Source organism: Meleagris gallopavo, chromosome 23, assembly GCF_000146605.3.
Source record: "Meleagris gallopavo isolate NT-WF06-2002-E0010 breed Aviagen turkey brand Nicholas breeding stock chromosome 23, Turkey_5.1, whole genome shotgun sequence".
In the NCBI taxonomy this organism is placed as follows: domain Eukaryota; kingdom Metazoa; phylum Chordata; class Aves; order Galliformes; family Phasianidae; genus Meleagris; species Meleagris gallopavo.
In genome coordinates this window covers 617,603-641,804 of record NC_015033.2, presented here as the reverse complement: position 1 = coordinate 641,804, position 24,202 = coordinate 617,603, and the positions used below count along the sequence as shown (strand labels likewise).

General features: G+C 52.7%; 1 protein-coding gene across 1 annotated transcript in view; it reads right to left on the bottom strand.

The window, feature by feature from the left end:
- Positions 1-14: 14 nt before the first annotated feature.
- CHD5 (chromodomain helicase DNA binding protein 5) overlaps positions 15-24,202 on the bottom strand; it is a gene marked incomplete at its 5' end in the record, with an annotated part of 26,776 nt that continues 2,588 nt past the window's right edge. The window contains 39 exon segments of the mRNA XM_031556625.1: positions 15-370; positions 474-588; positions 695-858; positions 1,065-1,260; positions 1,636-1,768; positions 1,933-2,041; positions 2,206-2,340; positions 2,718-2,807; positions 3,345-3,474; positions 3,628-3,707; positions 3,861-4,020; positions 5,218-5,362; positions 5,527-5,660; positions 5,812-5,900; positions 6,321-6,413; positions 6,740-6,914; positions 7,847-8,019; positions 8,131-8,256; positions 8,345-8,576; positions 9,380-9,504; positions 9,980-10,097; positions 10,574-10,705; positions 10,893-11,034; positions 11,467-11,640; positions 12,039-12,160; positions 12,652-12,789; positions 13,178-13,378; positions 13,457-13,648; positions 14,168-14,276; positions 14,871-15,002; positions 15,901-16,112; positions 16,189-16,395; positions 17,242-17,460; positions 17,760-17,926; positions 19,253-19,376; positions 21,045-21,169; positions 21,382-21,620; positions 22,162-22,280; positions 23,051-23,227. Coding sequence (XP_031412485.1) covers positions 363-370; positions 474-588; positions 695-858; positions 1,065-1,260; positions 1,636-1,768; positions 1,933-2,041; positions 2,206-2,340; positions 2,718-2,807; positions 3,345-3,474; positions 3,628-3,707; positions 3,861-4,020; positions 5,218-5,362; positions 5,527-5,660; positions 5,812-5,900; positions 6,321-6,413; positions 6,740-6,914; positions 7,847-8,019; positions 8,131-8,256; positions 8,345-8,576; positions 9,380-9,504; positions 9,980-10,097; positions 10,574-10,705; positions 10,893-11,034; positions 11,467-11,640; positions 12,039-12,160; positions 12,652-12,789; positions 13,178-13,378; positions 13,457-13,648; positions 14,168-14,276; positions 14,871-15,002; positions 15,901-16,112; positions 16,189-16,395; positions 17,242-17,460; positions 17,760-17,926; positions 19,253-19,376; positions 21,045-21,169; positions 21,382-21,620; positions 22,162-22,280; positions 23,051-23,227 — 5,661 coding nt within the window.

The following is a 24,202-nucleotide window of genomic DNA, read 5'->3' as shown; positions in this document are numbered from 1 at the left end:
GTATCCCTTCTTAACTCATCCCACACTTCCAGACAAACTCTTCAAGTCTTCAATAAGAAAGTGCAAAAAATGTACAAGGAAATGAAATCCCCTTCAGAGAAGTTCTGGCGATGGTCGGGGTCACGTCGGTTGAAGCACATGTGGGGACGAGGGGCGCGGGGCTGCATCCCCCTCTGCCCACTGCATCCCCATCCCTTGGTGACCCTGCGGCTTCTTCTCGGGGCTGCAGAGTGGCCCAGGGGCTGCTGAGGGGACAGACAGGGACTCGTGGTCTGCCAGCACACGGCAGCTCAGAGGATGGTCACAGGTGCAGCCTTACCTCGGGTGGGAATGGGAACAGCAGAAGAAAGTCTTGGAAAGGGCTAAATATCTGTTGGTAAGAGTGAAAGCAGCTGCTCACCGCCATCCTTGCTTTGCACTAAGATCTGTCACTTCCATTTCCCTGCTTGTGTCCGTCAGAAGTTTCAACCTACCTGTCACATAGGGTCCCAGAGGCATCTGGCTGTAGTTGACAATCCCACCTGGCCCAGGACCTCGGAAATTCGGTCCAAAGCTGTTGTTGTAGATCTGGGAGGAACCGAAGGAGCCCTGAGGAAATGAGAAGGGAAGCTGGAACACAGGGCACGCAGTGCAGAGCCGGGGCGGGGGACACGGGGCAGCCCAGGGCAGCTCTGCACTCCTTCAGCCCACGCACCTGCTGCACCGGGGGCTCCCCGCCACGCGTGGTGAGGCGGCTGAGGATGCTGCGCTCCGACATCTGCAGCCGTGCAGCCACGGGAGGGATGCGGGACAGCATGGAGGGCAAGCGTGTCACATCAGCCTTCATGTCACTCAGCAGCTCCTCGAGCTGGTTCAGCACTGCAATGCACAGCCAGAACTGCTGACCCTGAAGCGTGGCCCCACGGCAGCTCCGTGCCCGCTGTGCCCTGTCCCCATACGCCCGGCACCTCGTGACCCAACTGGACATCAGCTCCTCCCAGCAGTCCCCAAGGCTGCACTGCCCAGCGGTCTCACTCAGCACAGCCAACCCTTCCCTGCACCTCCTGCCCTCTGCCCACACGCACCCTTGTGCAGGACGGCATTGGCAGGCTTGTTCCCAGCCAGGGACTCTTTGGAGAGATGCTGGTGGCTTTCGGCAAGGCACTCCACTTCAGCCAGACGGGCGTTCAATGCCATGGCCGGGTGATTGGGGTCTTGAGTCATGTTGAGGTACGCCGCCCGCCGCAGCTGCTCCTCTATCACCAGGGCCTGCTCCAGCAGCTGGGAGGCACAGGAGAGCAACGGATCAGGACCAGACCTGTGCCCGTGCAAGCCAGTGCCACCCACATGCCTGCCATCCGCCCCATCCACCCCAACCCCACAACTTCCGGGTTTGTATCATCCCAACGCAGCCAATCACACACTAAGTACCCCAAGAAGAGATTTGGGCAGCAATTCCACAGCACCGCTCCATCCATGTGCCACGTTCTGGAGCTAGCACGTGCTCCTGCTCCTCCAGCCCTGCCCCTCAGGGTGCTGCCTCACTGCCAGTGATGCCTCACAAACATCTGCCGCCTTCTGCTCCGCTCCACCTCGCCGTGGGGCTCTGCTCTGTGCCACCACTGAGGACTCACCAGCCCTGGCCCTGCAACTCGCCTTGAAGCGCCGGGCGAGGAACTTGTTCTTCATCTCAAGGTAGTTCCCTTTGTGTATCTCCGACTTGAAGGGCTCGTTCAGGATCACGTAGCGGGGGTCGTTCTGGATGTCCTGCCAGCGGGCATAGCCGTGGCTGCCAAGAGGGAGCGTCAAGGCAAGAACCGGCCAGCAGGCAGCATTTCTCAGCAACATCTCCAGTCCCCTTCCCCGCTCCATCACCTCCCTCCCCACTGCCCTCACAGCACAGCCTCCTCTGCCTGGCACGGGGAAGCCATCACCCACAAAGCCAAAGGGTACGTGACAATCCCTGCCAGCAGCCAGTAGTCGTGTCTGCGGTGCCAGATGTCATAGATCTTGCTGGAGGAGATGGCAGCTCTTTCCTCATTCTGCCACAGCGTGTGCAGCTCTGCAGAAACAGAAGAGAGACAGCCTGGTCAGCCAGCAGGGCTGCTGGGCACAGCGTGCAGGGCGAGAGAGGAGATGGCCCAGGGAGCCACGGAACAGTGCTCAGTACAGAGCTTTATGTCAAAGCTCTGCAGGAGTAACCAACGGCTCATCTCTCGTTTTTACCTGTAAAGCCTCCATCAGCAATGTTGAACATGAATCTAAAGTTCACATTTCTGTCATCCTTCTTTCCATCCTCCTCTTCTTTGTCACCATTTTGCTGCGTCTCACTTTGCTCCTTCTCTTCCACCTTGGTATCCTCTGCTGGGCAAACACGGGAAATTACACCTCCCCAAACTTATTCAGCCATCAGACCGACTGCTGCTACCACTGCTCCCAACTGCAAGCAGAAGTCCCCACTAAAATCACTGCTAGAGAAGCCAGCAGCCCACCTCCTGCCACACAGCTGCTGGCCATCTGCCACCTCCAGCAGCTCCTGATGTTTTCACAGCAAGCAGAGGCAGTGCCCATTGTAATGAGGTCCTACGGAGGCTCCTGAGCACCACAGAGCACACTGTCCACTGCAAGAGCTGACTGCAGGCCCCGTGCCACCCCACAGACACCTGCCCTCACTCAGAGACCCTGCCCAGCAGGGCATTTCACACCACTGCTCTTTCCAAAGCCTCCTGGCACCTTACCTGGCTTGACTTCTTTGTCTTCCCCTTTACCAGGACTGCTGTTTGACTCTGGCTTTTCCAAAGCCTTCTCTTTTTCTTGAACTCCCTCATCTGCAGAAGGGAACAGGACTCTGAGAGAAGCATAACATGTAAAATGCTCTTCAGGAAATAATATATCTGGATAGATTGCAACTTTCAGGGTAAAGCGACTGCATTGTGTACAAGCATTTATCACAACTTACTTTTGATTTGTTTTAACTTGTAGATTATATTAAACTGATGCTTTAACATTACAGTGTAGATTACATCTGTGACAACAACCTATCATTATCTAAACAGCAATCTGGAAGTCCAACAGGAAGTCTTTTCTTAGCAATTTCTACTGGATATTGTGACATTCAGGTTTCCCACTGTGATTTGGAGAAGAGAAGCCAGCAGCAAGTGCCAGAATTTCCCAACAGAGAGCATCTGCCTGTCAGGAGCACCGAGCACCTGAGGCTGTCGCAGTGCGTGCTCTGTGTCTATGCACCTTGAGCTGAAGAAATTCCCCAGCACACATCAATGTCAGTGTAACTGTCAGAGCTCTCACAGATGTCCCAAATGCTGCTCAGAATGGAGCCCACATTCTTCTGAGCCACAGAGACTCACCTTTCCCCAGGGGCTCAGGAGAAGGCTCAGCTTTTTCACTCTCGTCTTGTTTCTCTTCCTTCAGTTTCTCCTTGCTTTCACAGTTTTCTTGGTACTCTTCTTTTTCCACCTTCTCAGTGCTTCCAGGCACCTTAATGTGAAGCACCCACACTGAATTAGCCCAGCAGCCAGAGGGATGTGGTTTGCTTGCAGAGGAATGCTGCAGTATCTCCCAAGAAACACCATTAATGCAGCTCTGCAGCCTGCAGGGCAGCACTGTGGGCACAGGCTTATGACTCCCTACCTGGCTGTCAGATGCTCTCCTGGACTTCTGCTCCACTTGGTCCTTTTCCTCCTGGAATCCAAGTGGTGGATCTGTTTTTTCTGTAACACCAGCAAAGCAAGGAAGCTATAGACAGGAATCCCATCGTGCCAAGGGCACGGTGCCAGGCAGATACCTGCAAAACCTTCTGATGTCCTGTTCCCCCTCCTTCCCTAAGGTATACCAAAGCCACAACCAGGCCACTGTGCATTTACCTGCAAGGGCAAGAGGTCCTGCATGGACGTGCGCTGGGCTGGCTGGGACAGGGGTGTTGGGATCTGAAGAAACCATCTCACTGCACTTCTTGCTCTCTGGGCCCTCCAGAATCATATCTGGGGTGCTGTACTTCCCATTGACATGCTCAAACTCCTGCACCTGGGGCAGACACGTGACAGCAAGTCAAACACGGCAGCCAGCAGCAGAGCAGCAGCAGGCCAGCCCCATCCAGGGGTGTTCCTACACCCACCACCCCGGGTGGCACACTTTGCTGGGCAGCAGGTGCCACTGCTCACGCCCTGCTGTTTTGCAGGCTCCCAGCCTCAGCAGCACCTCCAGCAGCAGTCCTGCTCTGCCCACGGCAGCAGACACCGCAATCACACAGAAAGCCTCCCATGCCCCAGCAGGTCCACTGCTGCCCTGCTGGCTTTGCAGACACAAGGGAGAGGCACTGATTTAGGCTGTGTGAGTGGCAGAAAGGCAGCATGCGAGTGGCCGTGCTGGTGCCCACGTGAAGCCTTGGCAGGCATGCAGGGTGAGCTGTACCCTGGGGTTGCTCATGCAGTGGCCACGAGGGCTTCATGCCTCCATCAAAATGCTCTGTGCTTCCTCTCCACTTAAACCCCAGCACTGGGGCTCTCTGCTCTTTCACAGAGCCTCTCTTGCACTCCCCATTCCCTAGGCTGCAATTTCTCACTCTCCCTACCCGGCAGAGTCACAGTCAGTGCTCAAGACATAGCAAAATCGGGTGCCATCACTCTCAGCATCTGCCCTTTCCCACTGCCACACTGGAACCACTAATGGTCTTCCTGGGACAACTCTGAGTGCCACACTTGTCAACACATGGATTATGAGGAGAGGATCTCCTTGCAAGACAGCTGAGGATTCTTCCATACACCTAACTGTCAGTGTCCTTGGGGCCCAGCACATGCCTGGAATTAGCAACACAATCGATAATCATTCAGACCCAAACCAAGCCCAAACGTCTCTCTGAAAGACATGCTTTGGCTCAACAAGATGCTGGGCACAATGCAAGACTCAGCGAGTGGAAGTCTCTGGCCTGTACAGTACAGGAGGTCTGAGTAGGTTACCGTAATAGCCCCATCTGAAATGAAAAGAACTGTAGATCCAAGAATTTTTAGAAGTTAAAAAATGTGAATTTGCCATGATTTTTTTGCCAACCCTGCACTTCTATCTCCAGCTGACCTACATCACTGGAATACCACAGACATAGCCATGCACCAAGTCTTGGAGGTTCAATAAGGGAATCCCTGGCGAGGAGGCATTCAGCAGCTAATGGAACCCCCAAGTGCCCAGAACATACTGAAGGGCACATGTAAGATTTTACTCACCCACCTTCTTCCTTACTAGCGACATAACTCCGATCCGAGTCAGCACGTGCTGCCGCGACAGCCCCTCCCGGGGAACGCCATCTGCAAAGGTCTCAGCACCATCTGCTCCAGGTTCACACAAATGTCGCATGAACAGGGAGACATAAGCCCTGCGCAAGGAAAGCAAGAGCTTGGACCGCGAGCTTCCTGCTGAGCACCCGCAGCGCCTGCTTCCACCAGAGGCCGAGGGCAGAGTTTTGCCCTCAGGCACATGGCATCGCGAAGCTGTGTGTAATGAACCCCACGCAGGCCTCCTCGTGCCCGACCACAGTACCTGAACTCCTTCTCACTCTTCCCTCGCAGATCCCTCACCAGCCAGTGGGAGTTGAAGGCGTCCTGGGGCGGCATGCCCCACCGCATGATGGCGTTCAGGAAGGCCTTGCGCTGGCGGGCATTGAACCCGAGAACCTGCAGGGAGCAGAGGTCGGGAGGCCTCAGAAACGATGGCACCTCAGAGCCTCACAGCTGCTACAAGTCCCGAGCCAGGCCTGACGCTGGAGAGCGGCACGAAGCGGACCAGACAGGCAGTGGCCATGCTCTGGCCACTGCTGACGCTCACCTCAATATTCCCCCCAACTCTTGCCAGCAAAGGAGGGAGAGGTTTGTCCCGGTCACTCTTCAGCTGTCTCCGTGATTGTCTCCTGCCACCTAGAGTCACACAACCTATGTAACAAACGTGCCCAGCCAACAGAGGGATGGCCAAAGAGCTGGTGCTGACCAACCCCTGTGCCCTAAGCTTCCTGTAGCCCCTCCTGATGGAAGCAGAACCTGCACGGAGCGGTTTGTTGTCAGGGTTGTTCAGTGCCCCTTCACTCAGCTGGCCTCCCCATGCCAGGGGACACACTGCAGACCAGAACCTGCTACCACAAGGACCAGACCAAAGCCCTGCAAGTAGCCAGCAGGTCATGCTCCCTGCACTAAGAATTGCCTCACCCAGCAGGGCAAAGAATGCCTCCCTCAGAAGGGGGTCCCCCCAGCCCAGAGCTTCCTGCTGCATTCGAGTGCCAGCCCACCCCAATCACAGGCTGTCGCTGAAGTTCCCGCAGAGTACTAAGCTCATTAACTCACTCTGACCTTCTGGTCTTTCTTCAAAGTCTTCATCTTCGTCCTCAGAGCCAATGGAGTACTCAGACTGGTTGTCAGAGAGCTCGTCCTGCCACTCTGCAGACGCAAGGAGACTAGGTCAGGAGAGAACCCTGCAAGTTTGCCTGAGGGGGACAGCAGGAGCCCTGAGACTGCCCCCAGCATCCAGTACCAGGTACCCAGAGAGAAAGGAACAGCAATAAACAGGAAACCAGACTCAGTTTTTGCATTATTATTATTAGTTTCCTACACAGAAAAAAAAAATTAAAATATTTTGCCCACAGACAGGTTTTTCCTGAATTCTCCCAAGGAGAAGAGTTACGGGGCAAAAAGAAAAGAATAAAAATCACAGAGCCTGCTCCCGGACCTGAGTCCTAGCAGGAGCCAAGCAGTCAAAGCCATACCTTGGTCCTCCTGTGAGGCATCATTGTAATTGACCTGCTTGCGGATTCTCTTCCCCTTCCCCAGGTTCCTGGCCAGATCTTCCTGCTGCTGTTCATAGTGGTGCCGCAGCAGCTTCTCCCAGTAGTCAGGGTCCACATTCTCCTCTTGTTTGATGATCTCACGTTCCACCTCCTCCTGCAAATAAAGAAAACAAAAAGGCTTGAGATAAGAGAGCTGCAGACCTCCGTGCATCACACTGCTGCATGTCTTCTAACTGCACTCCAGGGAAGAGGGAGGGAAGGAGAGCACTGAGACACTTGCTGGCAAGCAAGATCTTCAGACATGCTTTGACCACCCAGTGGTGAGCCTCCTTCACCCTGCTCCATCTGTATGTACAAACAAAGTCTCACTTTCACCCAAATGTTCTGACCTCAGTGCGTGGTTATCAAAGGGCCAAGACAGCATCCCAGCAAGCCACCCAGACCTAGAAATAGCTGCTGAGAACACTGCCACCCATCCTGCCCTGCAGAGCCTGTGCTCACATCTAGGAACAATTACAGATCTGCAGAGATTTCCCAGAATAGCAGCCCACTGTCGGCTTGAGAGGCAGATAAAGGAAGTCTGTTAGCTACAGGGAGAACAAATGACAGCAGCACAGTACATGAGCAGTGCCATGCCCTGCTCCCAGTATCCAGGGGAGCAGCCTTCAGAAGGGCAGAACAAAGTACCAGAAGAGCAATGTTGCAGGGAAGGGACCCAGCCTCAGAAATAGCATCAATCAATGGGGCCATTTCACAGATCCTCAGGTCACTTGAGATCCAGACCATCAGTACCTGGGTATCATTTTTGCTCCCATCCCAAACAACAGTTCTCTGCAGTCTCCTTTTTCCAATAGGAAAAATGGGTTCAGAGAAACCCACATGCAACAGAGCATTCACAATAGGTCAGAACCACACTCAGCCACTGCAGTCCTGCTGGCTGCACCATCACTGCTACCACCAGCAAAGAGCAGGGAGGAGCACTGCCCTGCACAGAAACACCCACAAGAACAAGAAAGGCAGAGGAAGAAGCGCAAACAGGGACATACAAAGAGATGTGATTATAAGACATGATACTAATCACATTACCACACCATCCTCTTCTCTCACAACATACTGGGCCACTTTAAAGGAGCTGAGATACTCGTTCATGTTCTGCAGCTCTGTGTCATCAGTCGCATCCTGGTTTCGGTCCAGAAGCTTAGAGATAGCAGCATCATCATAGTGGATCACACTGCTGTCATCCACGTCCTTATTGTCACCTGGAGGGCAAAGCAAGGGGAACAGAAAGCAAATCATATGGCGTGCTCCCAGAGCCAGCAAAACCAGGCTGGACATAGGGCCAAGTCATCCCAGTAGTGGGGGCTACAGACCTGGTGGGGTGCCACCGTGCTTTTTTTTCATGCCAGGAGTCACTGCACCCCCTTTGGTGGACGGCGTGTCAGAGAAAGGGGTGACGGCATCCGGCATGGTGAGCCGCTGTCCCTGAGACACCATGCCTGCAAGTGGAAGGCACAGGAATGAGCCCTGCAGCTCCAACAGGGATTGGCTTTGCTCAAAGCATCTCCAGCTCCTTCCCGGCCCAACCTTCCACATCATCCTTGAAGAGCTCTTCCGTCCCAAACTTCAGGATGTCATCCAGCTCCTGCTTGGTCATGGAGCCTGACTTGGAGCCAAGCCCAGGACGGACCACCAGGTGGGTGAGCATCATCTTCCTTTTGGCCACCTGGGTGATGCGCTCTTCCACAGAGGCTCTGGTCACAAAGCGGTAGATCATCACCTTCTTGTTCTGCCCGATGCGGTGTGCTCTGCTGAACGCCTGCAGGCAGACAACATCACTGCAGAACAGCCAACACTGGCATGTTTGCAGGCAGCCCAGTCCTGGACCCCCTCAGACAGAGGCTGAACTCAGCCTTCAGGCTGCTATGGAGCAGTGGAGCAAGAGAGGCTCCTTAGAGCCGACTTTACACTTCCTCCCCCTCCTCTGACTACAGGCAAGCCAGCTTCCTTGTGCAGGCCTCTAACTGAAAGGCCTGAAGGCAGTGCAGAAAAGCTCCTCCCTGGAATCGTCTGGCTGCAGATTCACCAGGCCCTGACTTCTCCATCACCGCCCTGTACCAGCACATCCTCTTGCCTAGGACTCAGGGAAAGGAGGTGCTCACACAAATGGACTGTAACACTGTGAGTAGCTTTAGAGAGACCTTCCCTCAATCAGGAAGTACGAAAGGGAAAAGTACGTCCTCTTTTCCATTGTTTTTAGAGGCATTTGCTGCTCAAGCCCCTCAGCTGCCATTTGCCACTGGCAATCAGCCCTTAGATAGGGTCTGCCACAGCTCTTGGAAATGCAAGTAGAAAGTTCCCGGAACAGGAAGGGACACTAGGTTGCAGACAAGCAGCAGGAGAAAGCCAGTTTTAGGTGCCAGTCCACCCCTGCATTGCAGACAGGCCAGGATAAGGCCAACAGAGGTGTGAAACTGGCTCCTGAACAGAACTATGTCCTGCAAACTGCAGGAACCCTCAGCAGCTCTCAAGAGGAGAGAGCTCATTTCACTGGCAGAATGCACAGAGGGCCCATCCAGAAAGGTACTTACTATACTGGAAGGAACAGAAAAAGTAATAAACCTGGATGTCATTGTGGGGATTCCAGTCAGAATCATAAATAATGACTGTGTCAGCCGTAGCAAGGTTTATGCCCAGACCACCAGCACGGGTAGAGAGGAGAAAGCAGAACTGCTGAGCACCAGGAGCTGAGAAAGACAAACCCACAGGTGGCAGAAGGTGAGACAAAGAGGAGTTGGGCTTATGTGGAAAGGCGTAGCACGGTGTTTTAGTTATAAAACATCAGGGACCACCAATCTAAGCCAAGAAGCAATAGGCAGGGAAGGCAAAGGGTAAAAATACATCAGTGCCTGGAATCAGTTACTGGAGAAAATACAGCTCCAGGTCTGAAAAGGAAGCTCTGAGGCCTCAAAGGGAAATGCAGGAGTCTTTCAAGCCAAACAGCCTGTCATTACCAGGCTCGGGGTTTACTGTGTGAAACAACTGGAGGGGCTTAACAAGCCAGGAGCAGCCCCACATCACACCAGGGCTCTGGGCTTCAGCACACTGCACTCCAGGAGTGCACACAGCCCCCACAATGCCTGACTCCTCTGCTGGCTGATGCAAGTTGGCCCCAGCCCACACTGCCCACTGCCACTCGTGGAAAGGAAGAAAAGCTCATACCATTAAACCTATCAATGGCTTCCTGGCGTAGGCCTCCAGTGATGCCCCCATCAATGCGCTCGTACTTGTAGCCCTCGTACTCCAGGAAGTCCTCCAGCAAGTCCAACATCTTCGTCATCTGAGGGGTGAGGTGTGAGCAGCCCTGCACAGACTCCACCAAAGCCTGCCCAGGGCTGGGGGTCACTGCCCCATGGTGCACACTGCAGCCCCCCACATTCCTAAGGGATGGCGCTGCCACGACTGTGCTCACACCCACAGCAGCCCTGCAAACCAGGGCATCACTCGTATCTCGTCCTCCAGAGGCAGCTTTACCAACATTAAGGAATTGGGTCTGAACAGCCCGCCCAGGAGGGGAGCACTACTGCTGTTCTCTCTCTCTTCTATCTGCAGATTAAAAGTGGTTTCAAACATTTCAGGGATTCCTTCAGGAGAGGAATGGTTCATCCCCCTGACTGCTGAGGCGCCCAGCTGTGACATAAGCTGGCAGCAGCTCTTCCATCTATCTATGTCTGTACCTAACACAGAATTCTCATACAGAACAAAGTCCTTTAGCAGTTTCTCAGGGTTCCTCACCAGCCCTTCCCCATTGCACACCTGGGAGAAGATCAGAACTCTGTGACCCCCATCCCGTAACTTCTTCAGCATCTTTTGGAGCAGCATCAGTTTTCCAGAAGACTTGACCAAAGAATTCCCATCATAGGATCCGTTGGGCAGAACCGGGGCCTCCTGTGAAGGATTCTGGTTAACCTCTTCAGGAAGGTCATGAAGAAAGTCACGTGCATTGCAAAGGCAAGTATTCATATCAAATCACTCACACCAAAACCTGTACTTTTAACCTGGAAACAATCCCCACTGACAGACTGCACACACACTACTCTGCAAAACGTCTCTGTGGTGCACACAGTTCACGTACCACAGCGGCCACAGGGAAGAGGTATGGGTGGTTACAGCACTTCTTCAGATCCATCATGATGTTGAGCAGTGAGACCTGATTCCCTCCACCTTTCGAGTTCAGGGCTTCAAAATTCCGTGTTAGTATGAACTTGTAGTACTTCCTGTATGAAAGGGAATGGGACAGACACTGGCATTACGGGACTGCCAAAAACCAGCACATAAACTCTAGATACATCAACAGAGCTCCAAAAGGAATGCCTGGTATGGGGACTTTTCTCTAGGTACTGGTTCAGCCTCCCCAGGCTGGGGTCAGGTCTGTTTGGCTGTCCTGAGGGTTCCACAGCCCCAGGAAGCAGGATGGCTCAGTGCACAGCAGGCAGGAGTGCACCACACATCAGTCGCTCCCTGCAGAGCAGCCAGCACTGCGCAGAGCCCACCTGAAAGGGGCTGAGCACTCCCCAGGAGCACATAAAGGACTTCAGCTCTTCTCACAAAGGGTTTTCTGTGACCCACCGACCCAAGCGAAGCCCTGCCACACCACAGCTGGGGGGAAGCAGCAGCCAGGTGCAGCCCAACACCATGCCAGCACTCACTTTTGCATCTGGCTCAGCTCCACCCTGACAATCAGCTCCGTCTTGGCCGGCATGTTCTTGAACACGTCTGCCTTCAGCCGGCGCAGCATGTGGGGGCCCAGCAGGTCATGGAGCTTTTTGATCTGGTCCTCCTTGGAGATGTCTGCAAACTCCTCCAGGAAGCCCTCCAAGTTACTGTAAAAGCAGCCACAAACACACAGCGCTGAGCGAAACGGACACGTCGGGGTGAAGACATTTGTTTCTGTAGGACTTGACACAAAGCTCTCAGGGCACACAGTGAGATAACACTCCTGTGCCTGAGCAGAGCAGGAGCCAGGCTGATTGCCGAGGGAAATTCTCATTAAATACGCCAATAAGAGGTCTGAACAAGTTTCCCAAAACACCACTGCCTCCTCAGAGAGAGGAAGGAGCAGGGCAGATCTCAGCCCTCATCCACAAATCTCCTGACTGAGAGGAAGGCAAGCTCTACCTGCAGGGCCCACAACGTAGCATTCAATGTGAACAAAATCTGAGCTCACGTTACACATTCACATAACTGTTATAGCAAACTGCTGGGAATCTGTGCAACTTACTTAAACCTCTCAGGAGTCAGGAAATTGAGCAGGTGGAAGAGCTCTTCCAGGTTGTTCTGGAGCGGAGTCCCAGTAAGCAGTAACTTGTAATCGATCTTGTAACTGTTTAACACCCTAAAGAACTTGGAAGTGATATCAAGTTGTAATTATGCACTTACACAAAAACAAAACAAAAACAGTGCAGTATGCATTCTACTTAAAAAGCACTGGTAGTTTCCCCTTCATTTAGAACAAACCACCTTCCATCTTCTGCATGCAGAGCTGGAGCAGTGAACACAAAGCACACGAAGGTCCTGACTGCACTGAGCACTTCCCTCTCTCTCTGCTGGCTCCACGTGCCCACAGGGCCAAGCAGAGCTCTTCAGCCCAAATTTCATCCAGCACCAGGCACCAGCCTGTGGGCACCACTAGCCAGGATGGCACACGGATCACTGCTGGTGCCAGAGGGCATTAGAGAGAACAACCCCACCAAAATGCAGCCTCAAGCACAGCCTGAGCAAGCTGAAGACATCTTCTGACTCCCAGGCAGGAAAAAACAGAGCACCAAAGCAGCTGTGTGGCAACAGCTACAGCAGTGGGCTGGAAGAATGGCTCACAAACACCTGCCACCTACTTTGGACTGGTTGTTCTTCAGTCTGTGCGCTTCGTCCACCACCAGACAAGCCCACTCAATGGAGCCCAGCACCGCCTGGTCTATGGTGATCAGCTCGTAAGAGGTGAGCAGGACATGGAACTTGATCTGGGCTTCCTTCTGGAGGTGCAGAAGAGGAGAAAAGTCAGGGTAGAAAACAGCAGAGAAGCGGACAGCCTCCACGTCTGGTGATGCTGTTTGTGACACTGGTTCTAACCCAAGGAGACAACGGGGGGCTGCTTGTACTGCACGGCACCAGCAGCAGGGCTCACGTGTGAATCACACCAGCAGAAGATCTGAACATCATAATTAAGCAGGAACTACAGAAACAGAAAAGGGCCTGGCAGAAAGCTTCAGATTTCATAAATCTTCTACATCTAAACAGTGTCAGCTTCTCTGGAAAAGAGCTGATCAGAGACCTAAGAAACTTCCCTCTCTGGGTCAAATTCTGCTCTCTCTCCTTCTTACTCCTGGTTAAAGCAAGGCAGCACACAGACTTGGCTCCCACCTTCATCCGGAACACCTTCTTGCCGCTCCGGATGGCATTGTCTTCAAAAGAGAACTCATTCTCCCGGATGACCGACCGGCTCTCCTTGTCCCCAGTGTAGGTCACAACATAGAAGTCGGGCGCCCACATCTCAAACTCACGCTCCCAGTTGATGATGGTGGAGAGCGGGGCGCTGACCAGGTACGGCCCTTTGGAGTGGCCCTGCTCAGGGAGACAAAACCCACATTGCTTGCTCTGTACCAGAGTCTGTGCAGCGCACAGCCACCACAGGGTGCTCACCTCCTTGTACAGGGAATACAAGAACACAATGGTCTGCACAGTCTTCCCCAGTCCCATCTCATCGGCCAGGATCGTATCAGTGCCTTGGGCCCAGGAAAATCTCAACCAGTTGAGCCCCTCCAGCTGATAAGGATGCAGGGTGCCTCCTGTGGCATCAATGTACCAAGGCTGCTTGTCAAACTTAACCGTAGGCTGAAGGAAAAGACACAAGGCAGTAACCAACTCCCTCCTGCTTCTCTGTAGTCAATCACACCCCTCTTTAGATAAGTGACACACAACAGCCCCATAAGAGGTGCAGATACTATCCACACCACAGCCCTGCCCTCAGCACAGGCTTTGCTGTGTGCCACCAAGCAGCCCTGAGGCAGCACACGAGCAGGATGGCAGCTGGCAGCCTCCTTCCCTCCTGCAGGAAAAGTCTGCAAGGCCTCTCACAGCACATGCCCAGCTCTCCCTCTGCGTGTCACATATGCATTGTTTTGGGGAAAGAAGACCCCAAACACCCTCCTTCAGAACTGTCCTCTTGGATCTAAACCATTGCTCCAGAAAAGGGACTGTTATCCCCCATGCACAGGGTAAAGCCATCCCATAGCTTCACATGAAATGAAAACCTGTCCCTGAAGGAACTAGAGAAGAGAACCTCACCAGACTGACCAAGCTCTGTCTGAGCTCATACAAAAACTTCGTTCTGCCCCCGCCACTCTTACTTACATCAACAAGAGGAGTTTCTGGAGGCTTTTCTAGCTTCTCCTCTTTCAGCTTTTTCCCCTTCTTGTTCAGCTTCTTCAGAGGACGTGTGTCCTCCCCCAGCATCAGCTCCCTGAAACAGTGAACATGCATTAGGAAAAAGCAGACAGACACTCCTCTCCGTGTTTCCAAGCCAGGGGTTAGAAATGCCTCTCAAACTCTACTGCCTCTTTCCCCACAGGAGCTTTTCTGGCCCAGTTCCCATGGGCACTCATGGAGCATTAATTATCCCCTTCCAACAGTTCATGCAACATCATCCAAAATAAAGGACAGCAATCTCAGAGAATTAGATTTTTCCCTCACAACATACAGTCAGCATAACACCACAGAGCCTCCCTGAAGCACAGCGAGGCCATGAATAGTTCTAGCAGAATACATGGAGGGGAAGGGGAGCATAGGCTATAAAACAACCAGCAGACAGCATTTCAAAGCAGCCCTGGAGTAATGGAGCACTTCAGGAAAGACTTCATCAAGATCTGACTTTCAGAAAGTGCTCAGTATCTGCTCTCTGCACTGAGGTCCCTGCAAGTGGTTCCAGTGTGTGCTCAGAAGGGCAACACCTACAAATCAGTTGGCAAAGCCCAAGCAGGCTGCTGCAGCTCTGCATGACTCTGCCCCAGGCTGCAGCACGCACCAGCCCTGGTCCCACTGCCTGGCCACCCCTTACCTGTGATTCCAGTAGAGAAGCTTGAGGTTTTCATAATATGGGATGTCTATCTCATCAATCTCCCAGGTGCACTGGTCATATGGCAGATCTTTCCATTTGATCAGATAATGGATGTCCCCCTTTTTATCAAAGCTATAACACATACAGCATAAAACATGTCAATGAAATGAGAAAAAAGTGATGACCACAGCCTGAGCCTGGACTACACCACACTGGCACAAAGTTCATTTTGAAATGAAAATCCTTTGAGAAAATGAACCCTACATACAACTTGACGTGCCAACTCTGCAAAAACCCAGGAGACACACACAGGAGAGTGCTGAATATCAGCCCCTGAGAAGCTGTTTGTATGACAGAGCTCTGTCTCTCTCTCATGCCCAGATGGGTAACAGTTCACATATACGTATGGACTGCTGTCAGTCAGGAGTGGAGACTGCACGTCTAAGGGCAACAAGTCCTATTTTACCAGCATTGGATGAAGACCAGACTCCACTTCCTTTCTTTTTTCTGTAGCATTTATTACTCTATGAAGTAGAGTAAAATGAAAAATGAACAACCACACTGCAGAAGCCAATTATATACCTATGATGAGCTAAACCTTGCCCTACTAGCAGAAAATGCAAAGCTTGCAGGAAAATTAGCTAGATAGCTTTATCTATTTTCTGTCGAGTAGACTCCAAATAACGTTGCCACTTGAAATGCAGAGATTCAACAAAAAGATGTCTTGATGTAAAAACATAAAAAATGCCAGCACTGCAGATTCCCTATGCAGGTCATTTCTTCTGTACAAAAGAAGTGCAAATGTCAACACTTCAGACCAGAGCAATGCACTTGATCAAACTGCTCTCCTCGGGCACAGTTCTGTTGGCATCAGGAAGAGTTAAGTGGGCATTACGCACCTCTTGGGCTCATGCCACAGGTCTCAGCCTGCTCCTTTCCTCCCTGTGCCAACATCACTGGGTGCTCGCACCACCTGGGCACCCTGGCACACGCCCTCCTGCTGCCTACCCACACATCTGCCCAGTCCCACCTGTGGTTCAGGATGCGGTGGATCATCATCCACTCGGGCTTGATGCCATAGCGGTAGAACCGCTCCTCCATCTTTGCGTAGTGAGGGTCTTTGTTCTTCCTTTTCTCCCTCTGGCTGTCCTCGTCTCCAGAGCCATAATCAAAGGCTGGTGGCTCATCCATGTCGTTCTTCCTTTGGTAGTTGCGGTACATCACGGTGTGGTAGAGCTCCAGCTGCAGCAGGACAGAGCCACGTCACCCCCTGGGCTGCCAGGAGCGGCCGGGCGCGCTGCTCCAGCCCTGCGCTCACCTGCAGCTCCTTGACCCAGGAGCAGTGCCAGTAGGAGAGCCCTGCCCACTTGACGAAGAACTCACGCTCTGGGATGCCCTCCAGCACCTTCGGCAGCGGCAGAGCCAGCTCCGCATCTGGGGCAGGCAGTGCAGAGGGCAGCGGGGCTGGAGGCTCCTTCCACGCCCAGTGCAGGATGCGTTGTACTTTCCCCTTCAAAGGAGGGCACTGAGGACGAACAAATAAATACACGAGAGCAGGGAGTTTTACACAAGCCCCGCCAGCTTTTTGTCCCACCAATCCCCCCCTTTGCGGAATGCAGAACACAGTGACCACACTGCATCCCTCGGCTCAGAGGTGCGGCGCCCGCAGGCTCTGGCAGGCAGGATGTGCCCAGCCTGCTACAGGAAGGACAGTGTGCAGGGTATGGGGGTCTGGAGGGCGGGGGACCCACACAGGCTGCAGCCAATCAGCAGTGCAGTGAGGGGGAAAGCAGCCAGGCCCCAGGCAGAGCCCGTGCTGAGCCTGCTGTTGAGAGTAGAGGAGAGCACCCCAGGGAACCACGTGGGCTGGAATGAGCACAGGCCCTGACTGCACTTCACTCACCCTGCAAACAGGGTCAGCTGCCCTGGGCACAGCCAAGGCACTGCTCTGCTCCCAGGAGAAGTTATTCATTTGCTATTGCTAACTAGGCAGACAGAAATCAGGAGGTGAGGGTGCATGAAGTGGATGAAGGCTGGGTGGTGCACACGTGTCTGAGGAGAACATCCATGACACCCCCTGAGGGGACAGGCCTTACCACAGGAGCAGGCAGAGCTCAATAAATGTTTCCTTATTTCCACATTTAATTGCCCGGCACAATTCAAACTCCACAAATCACACCCACCTCTGCAGCAAGCCTGCCTCAGGGGCAGAGCCCTCACTACACTGGGCATACATCAAATGAGAGCTGACAGGCAATCTAGAAGCAGGCAGGGAACTCAGCAGCCTGCACAGGCAGCCGAGCTGCAGGGGACAGGCAGGGCCAAAGGGTGCAGGAGCACGGACAAGGTGACAAATGCAGGAAACACTCACTGTACAGCGAGGGCAGAGCCATTCACCATTTGGGATTTCTGGCAGGGGTGGATTCAGGCAGTGCAGGTGGTAAGAGGACGGGCATGTGTCGCAGCACAGCAGCTCCCCTCCATCCTTACAGACACGGCAGAACTCCATGTGGTCATCCTCCTCTTCTTCACCACCTTCCTCCTCCTCATCCTCCTCCTCCTTTGGCTCCCACTGGATGCCCTCCTTCTCCTGGGGCAGTACAGCCAGAGTAAAGCTGAGGGGGACAGCAGCATCACCACAGCACTGAGGGGACCCCAGCCCAGAGCGGGATCACAAGAGGGAGGCACACTTCCATACCCCACCCATCCCACTCACGTAGGCAATACAACAGCTCTACAGCCCAGGCCCAGAGCAGACAGTTCAGTGCTCCCAAGTACCAGCCCCAGCCTGACTGTGCGTCTCCGGGCTTGGGCCAGAGTCTCCCCATCACCAAGACCCTCTGCTGGCACCCCCCGCCTGGCAGCACTCCCACAGGCGCCCACACTCACGCAGTGTGGGCAGCTCCACTTGCCCTCGGGGGCTTTCTCCAGCTCAGGGTCCAGGCAGACGAGGTGGTAGGCACGCGGACAGGTGTCACACAGGATGATCTCCCCTCCCTGCTGGCACACCTCGCAGTAGTCCTGGTGGTCCGTCTCGTAGCCATCCCCTTCTTCAACTACAAGCAAGGGACAGATGCAGTCAGTGAGACAGCAGAGCCGCCAGCTCTCCCAAGACAGCTGCTCCTCTATGGTACAGTAAAGGAAAACGCAACACGTTTCACCTCGGCCCCTCCTGCTACGTCCCCCTGCCTCTCTGTCCCTCAGCATCACAGTTATCTTCGCACACAGCATCATCTCACCTCTGTCTCTCTTTCTCTCTCCACACTGTATCATCCTTTGGTTCCTTCAGGCTCTCAATGGAGAATGCCAGAACCTGGAGAGGTTGCAAGGGAGGCAGTCAGAGAAACCTCCACAGACCCCAGCGCCAGCAAACGTTCCATGCAACAGTAATGCAGCTGAGGACCCTCCTCCTGGGACTGCTGCACTCTCCTTGGGCACTCGCTGGGTGCAGAACAGGAGCTCTTCCAGCTCCATGCAGAAAGAGGAGGGGAGGAAGGAGCGAGAGCCACGATGCCCTCACCTCGCAGGAGGCAGAACACTCGCCTCCCAGCTGTCCTCAAGCACAGAAGACACCCTTTGGTTTCTCAAAAGCAAAGCTCATCAGCAGAAGCAGCAGAAGCACAGAGTCTTGGTGCAGAGGGACCGCTCTCAACAGGGATGGAGGTGTCATTAACCAGACCTACACAAAGCCTCCACCAGTTAAGGAATCAAAGCTGCCCACAGCCACTCCGGCCCTGCCAGACACCTGTCACTGCTGCCCTCCATCTCCCTACGCCGTCACCACAGCCCTGGCCTGTCACCAACCACACACCTCACACAGACAAACACCATCCGCCAGCACTGCCTCGCCTGCAGCCAGGCCTGCTCCTCATTTGCCAGCCACAAGCTGTGCTGCTCCGGGGCTGAGCCTCAGAGCCCCACAAATTCAGAAACGTGCTGCCTCAGGACAGACCCTGGGAGGAACAGACATGCAGGAGGGTGGCAGTTGCCCACCTGCCCACACTGACCCCAGTGCCCAAAGCACCACACAACACTGCAGCTGCCCTCCTGACACAGTGAAATCCACAACGCAGAGCTGATCAGGGCAAGAGGAGCCCCGGGCCATGGAGGGAAAGTGGTGGATGGAGAGGCCCTGGCATCAGGCTGCTCCTTCACTACTAGAAGTGCTGTAAAAAAGTAGAGTGTGCTTTCTGCAAGCCAACCGACAGCAGAGTCTGGACACCAAGAAAGGACCTCTCATACCGCACACACAGACAAGCACAGCCCTTCCTTTCCCACGGAATCAGTGCTGGACACTGCTTGGAACTGCAAGGACCAGGAAAGCACCATCTCAAGAGGGAAATCCAAACAGAACAGGAACAGAGTACAAAGAGATGGCCTACTCCTCTTTTTCTTTCTCCTCCTCTTCCCTCTCTTCCCCAGGCCAGCCGAGCACTCGGAGCGCACGGAGGAGCTGTTGATGCTGGCACTGTCAAAGTCGGATTCCTCCCGCTCTTCCTCTTCACTCTGCAGAGGAGAAAACAGAACCACACACTGTCCAGGTGCTGGCACACAGTCACTTCCAGGATGTTCTGCTACAGAGCAGAGCTGAGCACCAGCAGTTGCATGAAGCCACGCAGGATCACTGATCGGCAGCTGAGCTCCTCGGGGCTCCCTCAAGAGAAGCACCGCAGGGCTCCCACAGGAATTGGCTGGTTAGGGCATCAGGAATGGAGGCAGGGTTATCACACTCCTGGCACTGGCAGCCAGAATTCATAAGACTGTGTCACAAGGCATTAGGAAGCAGGTAAATCTCCTCCATCAGATCAATGTTCCAGCCAGGCAATCAATCAGCACAGACAACAACGAGAGCCAGAGGACAATTATCTCACACTGCTCAGCACAGCATAGAGGCAGTTAGCCGGGTTCAGCAGCACCACCAAGGTGCAGTCACTGAGCAAATCTCAGAGACATTTAAAATACATCAATCAGTGACTCGAGTTCACACTGTGTTTGCCTGTCAAGAGATGAGTTCTGGGTTTCCCTTAAAACATAACAGTGTCTGAATTCTTATCCTGGAGGCCAGACTTGCACATGCACAGCCCCAGTTTGTATGCTCTTCTGTGCTTAGTACTCTGACTGCAGGAGCAAGCCAAGCTCCTCCTCAGTCTTAGAAATGCAAGTGCACGGATCTGAAACATACTCAGACATGGGATGGATTTGCTGTGATGTGGGGCTGAGTGACTGCCCCAGCCTGCTCCTTCCTCTTCTACTTCTGATACACAGAGTTACTTATAAACTGCTTGTTATGTGAACAAGAGCAAGAGAGGCAGGGAACTCCAGTAAAGGTGAACTAATGGGACTTTGAGCAATACTATCAAGATCTGCAGAACCATTCCTATTGAGTAGTCATTCAGGAGATTAGCTCTTTAAAATGCTGTGCTTATGTCTGATATTTATACACTGAGAGGAGTGCTGCATGTAAGCTGCAGCAGAACCCTGCCCCCATGCACTTACTGGGGTGCTCAGCTGTCCCTGGGTCATGCTGCAGAGCCACAGATGCCAGGAGGCAAGCAATGGCAACTTAATTAAAGCACTTGATAATTCTCTTTGACATAAAGTTCAGTTGGAGTGCAAGCCCTGAAGAATTCCTTTGCAAATGAAATCTGAAATGATGGCATTATCAACCTCATCACTGAAAATAAACGTGATTATATGGTTTTAGTAGCAAACGCCCAGATATGACATCTTTACAAACACAAGCCTGGATGCAGGTCTCTAACAAGGGATGAAAAAACACACTGAACAGAGACTGGCATCTCAAAGAGGGGCACAAATGAGGCTGTAGCATTTATTTTCAGCAGCCTTCATCCAGGCTTCCTCCCACCCCCAACCAAAGACAGCTTGGCCCTTTCCTCAGGTGGGATGTCCTGACACTCTGAGGGCCAGTGAGGGAAGGACGTGCCACACAAGGCTGGAGGGCAGGGACCATGCGGAGATTTGTGATCCATGTTCTCTCTAGAAGGCGAAAGGTACTGCAAGAGGGATAGGCAAGCTGGTAAGGACAGAGCGATCCTGCTGGAGCAGCACAGGCTGCCCTGCGCAAAGGAGATTTCTAGGCAAAGGGAACTTGTCCTGGCTTTTCCCTGCTGCACCCTTCCACACCCAAGGCCCTGCACAGAAATGCACACTTACAGAGGAGCCCTTTTTCCTTTTGCTGGGGATTCCTCCAAACCGGAATTTTAGGCCTGCCATCTTTTTTCCCTTCCCCTTTTTCTTCCCATCCTTCGAGCTCTTGATTTTCTTCTTCACACCTGGACCTGGAGGAACAAAAGACTTGTTGTTCCACTGTTCCAAGAGTCCTTGGACTGCCAGCCCAGATCCAGTGCTTGCAAGGAAATGGGAGAAGAAACTGGTACCGTGGAACGCAGGAGAGGGACTGCAGCCTGCAAACTGCAACAGGGCTGGAAATGCCAAATGCTGTCAGAAACAGGAGAGCTTTCACAGTAAGCTCACTGTGCTCGGTACCTACCCTTGCCTTCCTTGGTTTTTGCTTTCCTGATGACAGGGGGCAGGGCAGGCTGCTGGGGACTGGCAGCCAGCGGTGGGGCAACTGTGACAGTCTCCACTGCTGCAGCCACAGCTGCTGCTGCTGCTGCTGCCGAGCTGCCCTTGAACGGGTTGTTGGCACTGAACTCTCGCCACTTGGCACCAAGCACAGTCATCATCTTGGACATGGGGATCTTGGGGTTCTTCTTGGCAATCAGAGGCCTGAAGGGTGGGGGAAAGGAAAAACCACAGGTTAAAGGAAATGCACGCCTGCTCCCGCTTGTCACGTGCTGCAGGAAGGCTCCTCAGCTCCTGAGTGCCAGCAGTGCATGACTTTTGGCAGCAGGTCACTGTGGGGCACTGCTACTGGCAGCAGAAACCAGAACTTTATTATCGAGGAAATAAAGAGAAGCCCATGCTTAGATTTCTCAGACTGCTATACCTGTTGTGTTCTGAACACCTCACAATACAAGCCAAAATTGCTATTGTTACTTATTTTTTTCCCCTTACAGAAACTTTACAAATAAACAAACACAAAAAATGGAATTATGGAGAGCGGACATGGAGGGAGAAACAACTCAGTTGTTTTCCACTCAATTATCCTGCAACTAAAATGGAGCCCAGAAGACCTCTCTTGTCGTGGAGGGAGAAGCAGTAAGGAGCTTGTGGAGTAAATTCTGCATCACACCTTCAACTTCTTATTTGAGTAACATCCAAATCTCAATCACTACCCAAGGCCCCATTGATACCTATAGTTCTGTACCTGAGAAATTGGCTGAAAGCCTTGTAGTTAGTAAGAGTATGGTAATCTTCTTCTGAGAAAATGTAATCTACATCATCAAGGCCCCATTCTTCCATCAGCTGGGCTGAGCTCTTAGGCTCCTGTAGAATTACAGAGAGACACTGTTAATGTAAGTGACAGCTCTGCAGACAAACAGTGTCTGCCAGATACCCCACGTCAAACTCTCTCCCTAGTCAGCAACACACAGAGATTGTTTCTGCAATATAAAAAAACAAAGCATGCACAAGTGCTTAATGAAATAATGCTTCACACACTTCCAAGAAGCAAATTAATACAGCGTCATCCAAATGCTCCTCATACCACATAATACAATGCAAAGCCTTCCCAGGTTTCACGTCTCCAGGAAACATAATCTCTGTATCTAACAAAAATAACATGGGATCATGTTGGCCTTTTATCTGTCAGTAAAAATGTCAGGCTATGCTTGAGAGCCCTTGATTAGAGTCCACCACAGGCTGGGTTGCTGCTGGAATTGCAAATGCTTCAGGATTTTAAAAACAAAAACAACCACAAAATTAGCATTGTTATGGCTGCTTTTCTGTTTGTTTCAAATAAAACAAACCATTGCTTTCAGTAGTGCCTTCAATACCACAAAAGGTACCATGAGGAACTCTGAGCACACGTCGCCAGGCGGCTAACTCAGTCTCCCTGATGGGGAGTACTGTGCTTCTACCTCCATGCCTTAAACAAAGGTAACTTATTCATCAGTGCAAGGTGACCGACCCGCAATTACAGCTCTGCTCTCACTCAGTGACTCACTGAACTGTGTACTCGGATGTCAGCAGGGACCTGGCCACACCACGAGATCCCATGTTCGAGCACCAGCTCAGGATGAACAAATCTTTGGTACCTTTAGCCCTCCATCATCATCATCCTCCTCTTCATCCTTCTTTTTCCGTTTGTTTTTTTTCTCCTTCTTTTCCTTCAGTTTTTTCTTTTTCTTCTTGTTGGGGGAATAGTCACTTCCTTCACTCTCAGATTTCTCCTCAATCTCCTCATCGTTGTCTGATATCTCATCATTGCTCCCCTACAACAGAAGATGACAATGGACAAAGAGCAGCACCTGCCCTCCCTCAGCCACAGGCACACAAGTGGATGCCCCTTCTGCCTCCATGTTGTAACACACTCTTCTGAAAGCATCAGAGTGCCGCAATACCACAATGTTCACATACCATTCTGATGTGCAGTGGTGTAAACAGAAAGCCAGGACACAGCAAGGAAATGAACATACGTATTAAAAACAGCTCATCGGTAACGCGATGAGCAACTCCTCTGAGAGGTGGCTAACTGTTCAGCTAAAGATCTTAAATTTTCAGACAGGTGGAACCTGAGTAACTTTTCTGATTGACATAACACACTGTAGTATGTGACGTCCCATCTCATATTTGCTTATGGTTTTACAGTACAGTAACATTTTTCTACCACAGGGCGAACAGTTAAGAACCTAAAGGAAGAGGTCATCTCGAGTCACTTGCATGTCTTACAGCTCACTAGACAAATGTTGAGAGACAGGCAGCCACGTGGAACTCCCATCAGGCTTTTGGTCACAGCTTCAGCAGCAAGAAGAACTTCTCCAGAAAGGCCTGGGCCCTGCTGGATGGCTGACAGATGCAGTCAGTAGGGACCAGGCTTATGTACACACCAAGCACGAGAAAGCCAGAATTAAGGTTTCCTTCTGGGACAGACAGCGACTTGCTGCAACAAAGCCATCACCACCCTAACAAAAGCCACTGCTCGTCGGGCAGATCACTCGCGTTGCAAGAAAGGCAACAACAACGCACGCATTTGGCCGTACACACACCCTCCTTCCTACACCCCGCCCTGCCTCTGGAAGCGCCCCGCCAGGAGCAGCGCGGTTCAGCACCACGGACAGCGCCGGGACGCCCGGATCGCCGGGAGCTCCGAGCCCGGCCGGCATCGCGGCCACGAGGCGCCCGGCTGCTGTGCAAAAAGCGACCGCTCTCACTGCAGAGATCCAGCGGCCATTACTGATGTCGGGTCT